Source organism: Lissotriton vulgaris, chromosome 4_1 (genome assembly GCF_964263255.1).
Source record: "Lissotriton vulgaris chromosome 4_1, aLisVul1.2, whole genome shotgun sequence".
In the NCBI taxonomy this organism is placed as follows: domain Eukaryota; kingdom Metazoa; phylum Chordata; class Amphibia; order Caudata; family Salamandridae; genus Lissotriton; species Lissotriton vulgaris.
The window spans coordinates 1318545033-1318562448 of NC_141691.1; the positions used below are offsets into that span (position 1 = coordinate 1318545033).

At 40.0% G+C, this 17416-nt stretch overlaps 1 protein-coding gene across 1 annotated transcript in view; it reads left to right on the forward strand.

The window, feature by feature from the left end:
* CDH19 (cadherin 19) overlaps window positions 1-17416 on the forward strand; it is a 1234526-nt gene that overhangs the window by 255362 nt on the left and 961748 nt on the right. Inside the window, exon 2 of the mRNA XM_086965550.1 lies at window positions 12505-12835. Coding sequence (XP_086821676.1) covers window positions 12617-12835 — 219 coding nt within the window. The 5' untranslated portion in view covers window positions 12505-12616. The remainder of the gene's footprint in view (window positions 1-12504; window positions 12836-17416) is intronic.

A 17416-nucleotide genomic window follows, 5' to 3' on the forward strand; every position in this document is an offset into this window, starting at 1 on the left:
AACCCGTGAAAGCGACGAGCAACAAGAGACTTAAGCACTGTTTTTTTAAGAACTGCCAGCGTGTTTGTTTCTAAGCGCTACGTGAACACTGACAGCACCCACTGACCTGGCTGGAATTGAATGTTTAGCAGGACGCCAGCGTGGTGTAAAATAAACTGTGGGTGAATGTCCTAATTTTAACAAAAATTAACTTGACTTGCATTTCATTTTAAAACAAACGCATTTTAAGATTGATAAAGGCATTTTTTTCTCTGATGGCAAACAGTTGTCAATAACGTTTTTTTACCATGCCCTTCCTGGAGTGCCGGTACTTCTTGGGAGAGAAAAGGAGAAAAGGAGCATTTTGGGAATATATACATATATATATATATATATATATTTAATTTCCCACTGAACAGGAAGGACGAACACGGACCCAGAAAGCTTTGTGCAAAGTGTTTATAGTTCCATTAAAACACCACGCACTGCCATGATGCGTTTCGGTCCCAGAAAGGCCTTGATCACATGACGCTGCCAGAAGAGACCAATTAATTTAAAGTGAAAGTGCTGATCACATGACCATGAGGCAAGTAGACATAGAAAAAATCTGCATGTATCAATACATTATAAGCAAATGGTCATTCGTATTAATTTGCATTGTCAACTTGAAATACCAAATATCTTAACATAGGTGTGCAAAAATATGCGGCAGAGCAAAATAAGCATGTGAAAATATGCAAATTACATATTCCCTGATAGTGAGAGCGAAAGCTTCCACTAGCAAGCTCGTAATGTCACCAAGCACCCGAGAAGTAAATTGTTACATGGGTAGAGAAACTGTCAAATGCGCTTAGAGTCGTAGACCCTTACTGACAAACCTAATGGTATATATTGCCACAAATTGAATGTGCAAAATTAAGCATTAGTGCAAAAAAGCCCAGTTCAAATAAACAGTCATCATATTGTATATAATACTGTAAATATAACATGGAAAGTTCCATCATATGCATGTGCTCGCCATGATCATTGAGCATGTCAAATCAGACCAACTGTTTGTAAATGTGCAAAGAAGCATATGTAATTCACTAAATTAATTACCAAAAGGCAGATAATCGTACCCCAGTGGGTCATGGAATTAATGCATTCTCTTGTAAATGGGATATTCTCAGATTCGCAAACCACAATTGGTAGACTGTTATAAAGGATTAAAGTCAATAATTGATTAAAAATTCATTCTAATATAAAGTGCCAACTAGTATTATCATTAGACAAAACCCTAAAAGCCTTAATAAATATCTATTTGTTATGTCATAACTATCTAAAATTACGTATGTTTTAAATCACATATATAATTACTTAAGGAAACAAGTTATATTGTTTGGTACTGGATTAAACCTTTTACGTCAATTTGGAATAAATCAAATAAATAGATGTATTAAATAAATAAATAAATTAATACATACGAAGCCCCAGTGGGCCCTTCGTCTAATCTGCCTCAAACAGACACGATATGTTGATATTAAATGGAAGGAGGAGAAAAGTGTCATGTCTACAATATGACTAAAAATTTACAGTACGGAGGTCCGACATCCGTATTGAATATAATGAAAATTGCTGCAGATGACGTATTACAAGAGTGGGAGATTTAAAGGTAGGTGAAAAAATCCTCGCTTAAGTTGAGCCCCTTGGGCGTTTTGGTGTCCAACTCGAGGATGAACCTTGTTTCTAACTTTCTTAACAAGGCCTCACAGTCACCACCCCGTCGAAGTGGTGGGACCATATCCACCAAAAAATAACTCAGATGATCCAGGCAACTACCATGGATCTCTTTAAAATGTCTAGCAACTGGATATGCTCCGTCATTGTTGCTGATAGCCCTCATGTGCTGTAGTATACGCTTGTGTACCTGCAACTTGGTGCTACCAACATATTGCAGGCCACACGTACACTCCAGCACATAGACAGCAAAATCAGTTTTACATGTTAGTTTTTTAGAAATAATCACAGGAACATCATGGAAAGGGATTTTGTATGATATTTTGTTTCTTCCTAGTTTGCAGGCTTTACAGATTGAACATTTCATGAAGCCTTTAGTAAATTGTAGCCAGGAACTAGTTGTCACTATTTCAGGGCTGCTCTTAACAAGCATGTCACTCATTGAACGTGCTCTGCGAACATTTACCTCTGGAGCTTTGGGTAGAGTGTCACCAATTACAGGGTCATTACGAACCACCACCCAATTTTTGTTGAAAATCATACGCAACTTGTTATGTTGAAGACTGCACGTCGTAATCAATCTGGGTGGTTCAACAGTGTCTCTGGGTACACTGGGCACATCAGCTGTACTGGGGCTGCAACCTAACGCTGTAGAACGGGGAATGGTATTAGCTTTCTTAATCATTCTATCAATCATAGCAGGAGTGTAACTCCTAGCTAAGAATCTTTTCTTACTCTCAACCGGTGCATTTGTGCATTCAGTATCCTCACTACAGATCCGTCTGATACGCAGCATCTCACCATAAAGGATGCTGTGTATCAGATGATCAGGGTGGTGACTGGTGGCGTGTAACACTGTGTTACCCGCCGTGGATTTGTGATGTAACCGGGTCTCCAAGTGATTATTATTAATGTACACTTCCACATCCAAAAAGTTTACGGATACTTTGCTGACTTGTGCTGTAAATCTAAGGTTGAGGTTATTATCATTGATTTCCTCAATGAACAAATTAGCTGCTGATTCTGAACCTTTCCAAATAAGAAATGTCATCTATGTAACGAAACCAAGTTACTATATGGTTAGTCAAGACGTTCCCAAATCTAGCCATGAGATCCTGCTCCTCCCACAGTCCCATATGGAGACACATGTAACTGGCGTTCTCCATGATGCTATTTTTCGTGGAAATTATAGATCTTCCAGGCGGTTTGTTGGGGTCTTTGTGTATCTTCGGAATTAGATACATTACTGGAATTACCGGATGGTTCACTTTGAGGAATTTAAATTTATCGCTACTTAGTAACCCGGAACTTTTCCACGATAACAATTTCGTTTTGAAGTCATACCAGGATAGTTTAACCATCTTCCAATCTCCACGCCTGTAGCATTGTCAGTCATTCAGACGAGTGAGCACTTCCTCCATATACATTGTCCTCGGCCAAAGGACAACATTGCCCCCCTTATCTGATTGGCGAATGATCACATTGCTGTTGCTCTGTAGTTTTTTCATTAGGCTGCCATAACAGTTGTTTTGATGTGAGCTTTTGCATTGAGCCTGTAGTGTAGATATATACAACCTTTTAAGTTGAGTAGTCACTAACTCATTATAGATGTCAATATTGCCATGTAGCATAATGGGATTGAATGTAGACCTCGGTTTGATTTGTGTTAAACCTGGCATATTCAATCTAGGGAAAGTATCAATACTAGTGATTTTGTCATCAATCAAGCTTTTTCCATGTAATTCATGTAAGTTGCACATTTAATCATAATCGTTGGCTGTTGTGATTGGTGGACTCAAGGTTTCTAGTGGTGCCGCACCCTGTATCGTGTGCTGCTTAGTTTTATTCAATAGGTGAAATTTGCGCAGTTTATGTTTGCGGGTGTATTTGTACAAGTCAATGCAGGTCTGTGCATAAATGAAATTGTTGGGTGGGCAGTACAATAGTCCAAGTGATAGGATTTTATTTTCAGTAGTGCTGAGTTGCATGTCTGTTAGGTTGACTACTGACAAAGAATCTCCAGAGGGACAAATCATTTCCGATTCCATTTTGTCTGTGGTTTCTTGCAATTGGGCTTGCCTCCGCTGTCTGTTTTTGCGGCACTGTCTGCGCTCACGGCATTTGTGGTTTGATCTTTGTGTTGTTTTTGGCTTTGGGCACGTGGTCTTAGGGTCTGTCTTCGATCCTGGTGCAGGCAGTCCACTTCCTGTGCCAGTGAAAATGTTGTAAACCCCGACCTAGAGCTTGTAGCTGCTTGTTCGTTTTCCGACTCACTGCCCAGCACGGAACTTAAATCCGACATGGAAGTTGAGGATTGAGTTGCATCGCATGCATTAGATGGCTATGGCGGTTGTGCCGATTTTTCCCCCCTCTTAATGGAATCAAACTTTTTTGCAAATGTGAAAATGTGCCCGTTCTGGTAGTCTAGTTCATCTCTCTGGAATTTAAACGCCTTGCATTTTTTAACGATGTCTTCTTCTTTAGCTAGGCGCACATGCATTTCCTCACAATATCTTTTTCCAACTCAGACCCACCCATTTTGGCTATTTGCTTGTTTAGCTTATCAATTTTGATTTGTAGAGTGGAACGATTGCTCTCGGCATACTTTATCAATATTTTCACTAGTCTGCATGATGAGTCTAAGTTGCATTCTGCCCATTCGGCCAGCATGTTTGGGTCGGGGGTTTTCATAACTTAGGGCCAGCATGATGCGGAGATCACGCAGAATGCGCCCCATCTCCAAATAGCGTGAAAGAGACCTATGCCCCCACCACTTAGATTGTTCTGTTCTCCAGTTGCTTAAATACATCTTTTAACTCAGAACTCCCAGTCTTAGCAGCATTAGAATGTGTTTTGGATAACCCTTCAATGACTGGTCGGTCATCAAACATTTCAGTTGCCGCCTCCTTGCTGCTCTACACAGTGTTGGTGGCCATGGTGCAAATATATTAGGAAACAAGTGGAATGTAGAAAACAGTGAGTCGGCTTAATAGCGCTGACTGCTTCAACAGGCACACCCCTTCACCGTATAGTATAGCCTCAGCTCCTGCCTTCGCAGTCTTCAAGGCTGGGCTTGGATGCACTCTTGAACCCATAGACCCAGTGAATCAACCACTCACACATCTATGCACAGTCACACACCTCCCACCCATCAGTGATGTCACCAGTGATGCATCTGAGATGTCATCAGTGATGTCACTGACCATATCATGAATGATGTGGTATGTGACGTCATCAGCAGTGCATTGCGCGGGCGCGAGTTATAGTTAGCTGAACTAAAGCACTCCAATACCTCACCAGTCTGCACTATATAAAACTGCAAAAACACACAAATAAAAAGTGTTTTGCACACTTCTGTCATTGGGCTACCTCTGGGTGATATTTGTGCTACATTTGGGCTCTTTCGTCTCTGGTGGCTATCTTAGGAGATTTATTTGTTCCGACGTTTCCTAATTTCCTCATTTACTGCAGTCTCCTCAGCAGGAAATGCTTTCAGTTTTATGCTTTGATTCCATCAAGAAGGCATTCAGATTGTTACACTTTTGCCATAAATTCTGAATGTTAGCACTCTAGTTCTCTAGTTGCTGATTAGACAACTGTAGTAAAGCTACTGCTCAACAGGGAAGTCTGCTGCTGGTATTGAAAGTGCATGTTTCAGTCTGCATGTCAGAATTTTTTAATGAAAAAGAAGAGGATTTGAGAAGTCACTCAAAATGTGCCCTAATTTTTCTTTCTTCAGCACCAATCATAATTTCTATAGCAAAATGAACCCTCTCATTTTGTCGCTTTGCAAAATAAATGTTTTAAGTGTTACCACTTTATTCCAATCAAGGTGGCCTCAGGTGTGCCATACTTTTGTCATAAGTAAGAATCTAGCTGTTCTTTAGAACACTCTGGGAAGCTGCAGTAGAACTCAAAGTAATCCACTGACAGTTGCTGCCCTTGTTGGATGTACATGTTTTACTGAAAATGTCAGACTTCATTCTCACATGACTGAGAAAGATAATGTGAATTTACAGAAAATATACTCTCATTTTAGCTTCTAGATCACCTTCCGAACCTCTGTGGGAAAAGTATGAGAAAATAGTTTTCTCTCAAACATGATTCATGATATCCCAGCAGAAGGCTTTTTCACAGGGTAAAATCACCTTAGAACACACCACAATTCCTACAATTAGTATGGTACCATCAACAAATGATTTATAATGTAACTAAAGTCTAATCACTCTTTATACATTCTCAAAACCCTCAAAACCTTCCATTCACTGCAATGCTTTTTAGTGAGGTGCTATCATGTATATTGGTCCCAAGATGGCTGCCAACACTTCTTGGATGAAGTGCTGCCAGCCATTCAGATCTCACGATGAGATGTGTGGTTAGGCTACGCCCAGATATATAAAGTTCTTTTTCCTTTAATATTTAAAAAACTACTGAACGGATTTACACCATTTAACAAAAAGGGCTCTTTCTGAAACAAGACCTACCTTTTTGTCAAATTTGATGTAATTACTTTCAGCAGTTCGGGATGTAGCTGTGTCTAAAGTTTACTATCGAAAATTACTTTGGGAAAACACGTTTTGGGACCCCCTTTTTTCTCTGCCCCCGCTAATGTAAGTGACCATGTCATGAATGATGTAATATGTGACATCATCAGAAGTGGATTGTGGGCGCACGAGATGTAGTTAGTACAACTAACTATATCGGAGGAATTTCAATGGTTTTGTATGAGTGAAATGTCCAGCTAACTATAACACCACTAAAACCTATGTTTTTTTCAGTGAATTTCAAAGGTTTTTTAAATGCTAATTCCTAACTATATCATGCCTGAAATCTATATATTTTTCAGCGAATTTCAAATGCTAATTGCTAACTATAACATGTCTCAAGCCTATGTTTTATTCAGTTAATTTCAAAGGTTTTGTAAATGACAATTTTTAATGTATTAATTTTTGTACTGATTTTTTTTATACTGATTTACTACATTTTTTAAACTATTTATTTTTATATCTTTTATTTGTTTAATTACATTATAATTACATAATACATTACAATACAAAATATACTCTCTCAGAATGAATTACTTTAGTTTAAATATATTGCAAATAGGCAATAGACTTTTAAGTACAGTAGTTACAGTTGTTGCAATGGGCAACACAACTTCAAACACAATGTAACATTGAGCGCAATGTGAATTTCTAGTCAAATGCAATTAGTTACTTTATGGATTACTTTTCTACCCACAGGACTGGATCCTTGATTCAGTCCTTGGACATCTCCAGTAACCAGTTGAGTAAAAGCGTTTTGGTTACAGTAGTGTTTAATATTATTGTATTTTAAAAGTTGAGACTTAGACATTTTTTCACATAGAATCACTAATGTTATCCTATAGCAGAAAATTCACTTAGCAGGTGAGTAGTGTTATCGTTACTTTTTCTTACTCAGTGGTGGATCCTGGATCCAGCACTGGTGCATCTCCTGTAAACAGTTAAAAGAATGTGTTTAAGTCATACAGACGATTTATTAGGAATATTTTTAGTTTGTGGAAATAGAAAGAAACTTTTCTGCTGAAAACCACACAATGGATTCCTATGGAAGGAAATACAAGTTACTGGTAAGTACGCTTGGAATTACTTTTTAGGGTCCGTGCTGGGCTAAAAGATGCAGCACTGGGTTCTCTCCTGATAACAGGTGAGTAAATTGGAATCCCCCTGGGGACCGCCAACCCCCCGGGGCCTATTAAAATTGGGTGGGGGGCTCTCAGGCCCCTCCAGCCCCGGGGCTACTTAAAATAGGGTGTGGGGGCTCTGAGACACTGCGTTGCAGTGTTGTAAAAAGGGGCGTGGCCTCTGAACACCTCTCTGCAACGCAGCTCCCTGGCGCATACTGGAGGTACCTGGTGGGCTAGTTGGCTCACAGGAGACCTCAGAATTGAAGAGGAATTATTTCCCCAAACTAAAATGTGCCACAGGGTGTGTTTGCACACATGTCAGCTCAGGCCCGCCCCCTTCCTTCACTATTGAGCAAAATATTCCTCTAAAATCAGCCGAACTACGAATTCCGATTTACTCACCTGTTATCAGGAGAGACCTCAGAGCTGCATCTTTCACCCACTACTGAGCCTGAAAAGTAATTCTAACCATACTTACAGTAACTTGAATTTCCTTCCATAGGCTAACATTAACTGGTTTCACTTGGAAATTTTTCTAAGTGTGGAGTTTTGGAATTTAAAAAATATTCCTCAAATATCAGCCGAACTACGAATTCCGATTTACTCACCTGTTATCAGGTGAGACCTCAGTGCTGCATCTTTCAGCCCACTACTGATCCTGAAAAGGAATTCTAATCGTAGTTACAGTAACTTGAATTTCCTTTCATAGGCTAACATTGACTGGTTTCACTTGGAAATTTTTCTAAGTGTGGAGTTTTGGAACTTAAAAAAAATCCTCAAAAATCAGCCGAACTACGAATTCCGATTTACTCACCTGTTATCTGGAGAGACCTCAGTGCTGCATCTTTCAGCTCACTAATATTCCTGAAAAGTAAATTTAACTGAACTTACCAGTAACTTGAATTTCTTTCCATAGGATATCATTGCTTGCTACATAAAATATATAGAAATTAAAAAAATATCAAATAAAAATAAAAAATATTACAATTTCAATATTTTTAAAAACATATTTTTTTCAATTTATATAAAAAATATGTAATCTAATTTAAAAAATAAAATATCTAAAAATAAATAGTTTAAAACAATGTAGTAAATTAGTATAAAAAAATAACAATTAATACATTTAAAAATTATCATTTACAAAACCTTTGAAATTCACTGAAAAAACCATAGGTTTCAGCCACGTTATAGTTAGGAATTAGCATTTAAAAAACCTTAGAAATTCACTGAAAAAACCATAGGTTTCAGCCACGTTATAGTTAGGAATTAACATTTAAAAAACCTTAGAAATTCACAGAAAAAACTATAGGTTTCACACATGTTATAGTTAGCTGGACATTTCACTCATACAAAACCATTGAAATTCCCCCGTTATAGTTAGTTCAGCTAACTATAACTTGCGCGCCCGCAATGCACTGCTGATGATGTCACATATTACATCACTCATGACATGGTCAGTGACATCACTCATGACAGCACTGATGACATCTCAAATGACATCACTGATGACATCACTGATGACATCATACAGTGAATGTGTGTCTTTCTGGAAAATAAATATTTTTGATATATGTATATCTAGGTCGATGGAAAAATAAATGGGTAAATAAGTGTGCAATTGTGTGATTTTTTGCTTCAATTTGTACATCTAAAAATTCAGATTTAGTCTTACTAACATTAGATGTAAAGAAGAGGTTATGTTTGTTGTTATTTAGGGACTCCACAAATTTCTGGGTACTAGATTCATCCCCCTCCCACACACAGAAAACATCATCAATAAAGTGCATCCAATGACGTACATGTTTAAAACCTGGGGTGACAATGAGATCCCGCTCCTCCCACCAGCCAACATGTAAACATGCGTAGCTGGGAGAGAAGCAGGATCCCATCGCCACACCCCTTGTCTGTCGCCATATATTTTTTCCGAACATCAAGAAATTGTTGTTCAAACGCCAGCTCACCAATTCATATAGCATTTGGTTCTGGCTATAATATTCACAGGATCTTTGTACTAGATAATGTTTTATGGCTTCCACTCCTTTAACATGGTCGATGCTGGTGTTCAATGATTCTATGTCCAACGGTAACATACACCAGTCATCTTGCCACTTTATCGAGTTCAATTTATTTAAAAAAATCTCCAGTATCCTTGATATAACTGGGAAGATTTTTCACAAGATCCTATCCTGCAAATAAAAATCAATATATTGGGAGATATTTTCACTTATGCTGCTGATTGCAGAGATGATCGGTCTGCCAGGTGTTGGGGACCTCATCTTATGAACTCTGGGTATTAGATACATTCTTGGAATCACCGGATCTTCTGAATGTAGGAAGCCAAATTCCGTTGGTGATATCAATCCTTCCCTTTTAAATGTAGCCAATTGCTTTTTTAAACTTTCCTTTGCTTTTTTGTATTCCATACCATTCGATTTAACATAGCAATCAACATTCTCCAATTGCCTCATGGCCTCACTGATGTAATATTTTTTTGCCAGAGTACGATGTCCCCCCCCCCTTGTCCGATTTACTGATTATAATTTCATGGTTTTTGCTGAGTTTGTTCATTAGGTTTGCATATTGTACCTCATTGTGTGTTTAAGTGCGCTTTTGACCATTAACTTTCAGATTTAATATTTTAAGATCCTCGACCACTCATTCATGAAATATATTTACTGCGTCTTTAGGCATCATTGGGACAAAAGTACTTTTCGATTTAAAAGGGCTTTCTCCTGCTCCTTTTTGCATAACATCAATCCTTTGTACGTTTTTCTGAGTGCTTAATACTTCCATCTCATTGGGTTGCGACACTGTATTAGAAATCTTTCCCAAATCACACAGAGTTAGCAGTAACTTAGCATCCTCTGCGGCAGCTAGAGGTAGTTTGCATTGTGATTTTAAAGGTACATTGTTGCTGTCATCATTTTGAGCATTACCTGATTTAATTGCAAAAAACTTTTTAAATTTTAGTTTTCGTATAAAACAGAAAATATCTGCCCTTGTGTTGGTGTAATTAAAAGTACTTTCTGGGCAGAAATTCAGGCCCAAAGCAAGGAGTTGCTCTTCTGCTGCTGTTAAGGTCTCATTTGTTAGGTTAGTGATTGTGCAGTCCTTTACTGCTTCTTTTTGTACCACGGTTTCTTTTTCTGCTGTGGCTTGTTGGATCTTCTTTCTCCTTGCTGCTCTCCTTTTCGCATAGCGCCTTTTCCTGCTTTGTTGCTTTTTCGCCGCGTTCTGGGGCGGAGTGTTTGCAAACAGTCCTCTACTAAAAAATCTACTTCTTCGCCCAGATCCAATACCATGTTAATTGTGCGCCCTTCCATTGTACTCAGCTCAGAGCCTGATGTGCTTGACATAGACAGTGTATCTATGTCTGACTCTGTTGCATTTCCATCTTGGCTTTGTTGTCCTTGTTTTGCTTTGCTGTTGTTTTTGCCACTGAACCTTAATTTTTTGGTATGTTCAAATTTGCGAGAGAAAGTATAGATCTGTCCCAGTTCGTAATCTTTCTGGTCCCTTGAAAACTTGTGCGCCTTGCGAATTTTTATTTTTTCTTCGTGTTTGCGCAACCTATCGCTTATTTCTTTACGTGTTTTCACAATTAGATCTTTTTGCTCACTTTGAACTACTTTGTCCAGTACCTCATTGTATATATATGAAGAGCTGCTGTAGTTACATTCCAAATAGCCTCTTATCCAATCTTCTAAGACAGGCATGCATAGGCACTTCTGGTGTCTTTCTTTAATAGTGAATGTAAATGCTCTCTGTGCAATCTGTTTCCAGTCCATGCGAGGGGCCATTCTTGCAGCCACTTCAATTTTTGTCCAGCTGATAGTTTTGTTAATTCCATCAATGCAGGAGCCTCTGGACTCAGAAGATAATAACTTACCTCTGAAGACGTTTAGCTCACAAAAGAATATTTTGTACTATCAATTAGATTAACTCTCGAAACCCCAGAGAAAGCAGGCTATGTTTTCCTTTTGTCAATTTAATTGAAAGCATGAAATGTCAGCGGAGGAAAAATCAGATGAGACATTTCATTCTCTTTCAGGGGAGGTAGAGAGGAGTATGTTTGAGAATGACTAGCTGTTTTTACAATGCTGCTAACATAGTATATGTTTGTGGTTGCATGCTAAAATGAAAGGCATACATGGGCATATTTATCATAGGATTGTGTCACTTTTGTGCAACGAAACAGGGTGCAAAAGTGACTCAATCCTTATGTGAGATTTAGCGGGCCATGCAGGGCGGCCTTGCAATGCCCTGGCTGGCGTTATAAATCCTGAGTAATGAAACGCAAGTGCAAGTTGCTGTGTTGCGTTACTCTGCTTCAGGGAGGCATTCCATTGGTGGTGCATTGGGATTCTCATACTACCCCCATGGATTTTGGTGCATTGCCAGATTTACCATAAGTGGTAGACCTGGGAATGCATCAGAACATCTATGCATCCTCATAGGAGGCATAGGATATTTCTCCTTGAATGTTCCTCTTTCTATATGTGTTGAATTCAGCAGCAGACATAGAGGAAAAGGCTTCAAGGGATTGTTTTGTGCAGGGAGGTGTCCTATCCTGCGCAAAAGCAATCCTGCTTACAATGCAGTCACCCTTGCACCATGGCGCAAGGGTGCCTCGTTAGCACTAGGTAGCATATTTTGCACCAGTCCTAAATACAGGAATGGGCCATATTATGTTAAATACAGCACATCCCTGCCCTTTTCCTGTCTTGAAGCACAACACAGCTATTTGACTTGCTGTGCTGCATGATTTGTTTGTGAATATGCCCTATAGAATCTTTGCTATATACTTATTTTTTTTTGTATCATTTGCTGTTATGCAAAAAATCCAATACTTTAGAGCAGTACCCTGAAACTGAGTATTTTTGACTAATGGTGTCCACAGTGTCCCCTACTTTCTGTATAATTGTCCTTATTATTCCTCCACCTGACATCACTAACTAATTTCCTTAACTCTCACACGTCATAAATCGATCCAGCAGAATCCCTTAGTAAAATTTACATGGAAAATTGTCACCATGATCGATTTTTCTATCATGTTTCATAAACATTTGAGTTTAAATTTAGGGATGGTCAATAAATGTGAATGCAAAAATAATATTTCTTTTGTGTTTCTTGTCTTATAGGAATATGAAACCGTTATATTTTCTTCAATAACCTCAGAAGCAAAATCAATAAATTACACAGGAGCAAGTTAAACATCATCACAAGTGGGATTCTGTCTCAAAAAATCGCCCCATGAAAAGGTTGCGTGCTATGGAGTGTGTCACACTACTGCCAATTGTGCTAGGACTGGCACAGTTCTGGCCGTGTCTAAGCATCAGCCCAAAGGTCCACCACTTGCGGGATGCCAACCGGAAGTATCAAAGCCCACACCGAGTAAAGCGCGGCTGGGTTTGGAAACAGTTCTTTGTCTTTGAAGAGCTAGAAGTAACACAGCGGGTATATGTTGGACAGGTAACTCCATTATCTGTGTTTACTAATCTTATATAGTTGTACAAAAGTGGGAATCTCTGACATGCATGTAATATGACAACTTGAGACCCTCCGGGTGAGTAGTGCGCTATACAAATGCTCTGATTGATTGAAATGCTCTGATTGACATTTGGTAAATGCTAAATTAGTTGGGAGCAACGAAATCACACTAAAGCCAACAATAAAGTAAAGCACCTGTGATTTGACAAAAGTAAAGCTGAATTAGACTCAAGCAAAAAATGTTTATTTGCTGTATGAGCACTGTAAATAATATTGATATACATAGACAAATACGCCCTTTTAGACTGATATTTTACAATGTAGGCAAAGTTACCAGAGGGCATTTGATGCTTTCATCAAGATGTTTTAAACATCCAAAAAATACAGTGTTTGCTATGGGGCAGAACACAAGTTGAGGGTACATGCGGGTAGATGGTGTCTACCCACTTTTTTCACAGAGTGGACACCGTCTACCCAGCCAAGAGGTTGGACCCCACTGACATATGCGGAACTTGTCTTGAAATATATAGTCTCCAGCCTTAATTGGGAGGGTTGGCATGTATGGTTGCGTCAATTTTTTGGCACAACCCCAATGCAAAATCTCATTTGTTAAATATTGTAATGTGCTCAAATGTACTCATGATGGACCTGCTAAACATATTTGAGGTCTTAAGTTCTTGTGTCAGTTCCTGGGAGGTCATAGGTTGTGATACCACCTTCTATGATGCCATGTGCAATGCCACACGCCACTGTGATGCATACTGCCCAACTTGGTTAGTTCTCCCACTTTCTATTTTAGAACTTGTGCCCTGCCCAGGGGTATTACACAAGTTATTTGTTTCCATCACAAACAGAATCATTCTAGCGTGTAAAAAACCAACATCAAACACAAACAACACTAACATTTACAGAGCTCGTAGCCCGCAAATGTTACATTTTTTTTTAAGACTACATTTTAGATAGTTTACTCTATCAGACGAGTTATATAGATGCTATTTGGGGGGCACTGCATCAAGTCACCCACGGAGTACTCCGTAAAACTTAAAAGCAATATTTATTCACCATCATTTCCTATTCACAACCTAGCAACTGATGTACACCTCATTACTTTGTAATGAATCAAATTAATACTAAATCCATTTGACATTAGGACGCTCCGGGAGATTGCATGGCTTATTAGATTCGTGTGGTTTTATTACACGGGGCGATTAGTCTTCGCTAAATAAAAAAAAACACACACATTTTAAGATAATCTCTATAATGAGCCCTATCAGCTGCTGGTATGTTTATTTCTGTAACAGAGGTAAGTATTGCCAGTTGTTCTGGTGCCCTTTGTAATGAAGCTCCTATTACATGAATGAACTGCAGCACATTGAAGCGCTAATTAGCTAGCACTAAAATTTAATTAGACCCAAAGGGCGAAGTGCTAAAAATTCATTAATTGCATTCTCATAAGCCGTCAGACTCGTAGCAGTTCGACGTCTAACTCATATCACAACATATTACAGAATCTGCTTCTGTCTGTCAAAACATATCTGTATCGCACGTAGTGCACCATAATGCAGTTCTAGACAGAGGCGCAAGTAGAGCCAAATTTCGGGGGGGGGGGGCTAAGAAAAAATTTCAGGGGGGGGCTGAACCTTCAATCAGTAGGCAGAGTGGAGCTGCAGGGGCTCTTAGAAGGGGTGAAAACAACTGCAAGGCCTAATTAACATTCAAATGGTCTTTTAAAGACCTGTGAAACATTCGGGTGCGGCTCTGTGTGTGCCCGGGATCTGTCTCATCCCGAGCTGCCACACACGACGGGGGGGCTGAAGCCCGGTGAGTTCAATGGGTGTTGCGCGCCTGGTTCGAGAGGTTGTAAGATACTAAGACATTTAAGTATTGACTGCAGAGAATGAAAGATGGATTCATTTAGCTGCCCCATTTCACAGTTTAAAGTAACAATAGACCTCACTAAGGGCCACATGCGTCAACGAAAATACTGGTCGCAAACGGGCAGATTCGCAGACTGTCTAAAAAAGAGAAGCAACATATTCAAATTGTTTGAAGTTAAATGCTCTGAAAATAGAGATTTTGGACCAGTCAGTCAACCTAAAGAGTTTGACCAGGTTACAAACAATGACAGTGGCATCAGAGGCCATAGTTTCATGAGCAGTATGTGCACCAAACCTGGAAACATCTACAGCACCTGGGCCAAAACTCAACAGTGCCAATAGGAAATGCCTGGGGTGGAGGTGGGCAAGTGAGCCTTCCTGAAGGAAATAAGGAGCCCAGAGCATGCGTGAAGATGGTGATGGGCTTGGGCTATAGGTGTCATCTATTCGGTGAGGCATCTAGTAACACAAAAATTGCAGCAAGACAGGAAGTAAGGAAAAAGGACAGAAAAACAGTTGGTCTTGGTCCTTTCAGAAATACAAGCAACAGACAAAGTCTTCTTGGGTGATGGACCGGTCATTGATGGACAGGGCTGTATCATCTGAGACATTTTAATATAGAATAAACCAAGGAGCGTGATTAGCCTGACATTTTTTTCTGAAAATCTAGGTCAGCAGACCGATAATGTAAGTGGGAGAAGACAATATGACGCCAAAGGAGGTGGAGGTGTGTCTGAGGAGAAGAGGCAAGAAAGGCTATTCCTTTCATTAACTCAAAACCAAGGGATCTTTCCCAGTATGAATGGTGCTGAGAAGAGGGTGACCAGAGGACACAGCTTAAGGGTACCATTAATAGTTCAGCAGGAGATGCCCTTGGCCTGAAGGGAGGAAGTATGGTTGAAAACTTGAGTGGGAGAGGAAGCAATGGTATTCACGCCCCATTACAAGCACTAGTCAATTCAATCAGACAATGCTGACATTTAGGTTCGCCTGGTGCCTAGGGACCATGACTCAATGATAAGTCTTTCAGCTTCAGATGGAAGGCCTAGGAAATCAGCCAAATCGGTTGGAACGGAGACCCTGTAGTCTAGAGGGTGAGCCTTCTTCAAGGGGTCCACAAGCTGTTTACAGGGGACCCTGGTATTTTGAGGCTGTTGGTGGTTCATCTTAATGCTTCTTTACAGGCAGGGCACATTCCTCAGCCATAGAAACATGACAGGGTCTTACCCCCACCTGAAGAACCCCCATCTGGATCCCTTGAATTGGTCCAAATACTTACCTACCTCTATGCTTCACATTCTGGCTAGAATCATGAAAAAGCATGTTAACCGACAAATCTCCATGTTTGTGGAGCCTCATAACCTGCTTCACCCTTCCCAATTGGGGTCAAGAGCAGAGCACAGCACTGAATCCACCCTTTTCGGAGTGACAGAACATTTTAGGCAGCTGCTGGATGACGGCGAGACAGCAGCTTTGATTTTACATGACCTCAGTGCTGCCTTTGACACAGTGTCACGCTGCTGGAAAGATTGGTCAATTTAGGCATAAAAGGAACAGACGTGTCCTAGATGGCATCCCTCATCAGTGACCAAACATTTCAGGTCTCCTCAGGGAATACCTCCTTCTCACATGCCCTTACATCAGGGGTCCCTAAGGTCGACTCTGTTCAATGTCTATATCAGACCTTGCGCTGAACTGATTCAAAGTTTGGGCCTGACTCTATTTTACTACATGGATGACACTCAAAACATCTCCCCTATCTCTTCCGCCCAGGTACATAACTCTAAGCCCCTGAATTCCTGTCTGTCCAGGTGGCTTTATTGATGAATATGAATTCCCTCAACCTCAACAATGAAAAAACTGATGTACTGGTGCTGGGAAAGAACCTGCCCCTTTGGGACCCACATCTCTGACCTCAAAGCCTTTGCGCCCTTCCAGCACCGCCCAAAAGGTGAAGAACCAGGGCTTCATGACTGCCAACAAGTTGTCCAATAAGAATCAAGCTGGGAAGACGGCTGCCACCTGTTTTGCCATTTTGAAATGGCTGCAGAAAATACTTTGGATTCTTCCTTTCTCAGCCCAAAGAACTGTCATCCTGGCACTTATTTAATCGAAACCGGACTACAGCAATGTTTTCTATTTGGGAGCAGATAAAGCCTCCATAAGAACTTTTTTTGGGACTACTGCACGTAGTCCAAAACTCGGCAGCCAGGATGCTCCACAGACTTCCAAAAAGTGCAACAGCAACCTCTCTTATGAGGGAGCTGAACTGCTAAAGGTTGAGAAAAGGTTCCAATTCAATGCCCTTTGCTTTGCTCATGGAGATAGATCATGCATTGCTCTCTGTTACCTTTATGGACTGGTTAGACCTTATCTTCCGGCTGGGCCCTAAGCTACAAAACAACTTTCCATTAACCCTGAGAATGTGTACTTCTCTGTCTTCCTTTCAGAAAAAGCTGAAGACCTGGATATTTGAGGTGAGGGTTTTTTGATTGCTCCCTATCTGTCTCTTAACCCCCGGAAACCCTGTGTGGGTAGCTGTTTACGCTCTACAAATGTTATTGATAATAATAATAATTGTTAAGATATTCAGGGAGTGCACGCAGGATGTTTGCTATGTGCTCCATAAGAGCAGAAACCCATGCTTGCTGGCTAAAGAGTAGGTAACCAGGAAAAGAAGATACAG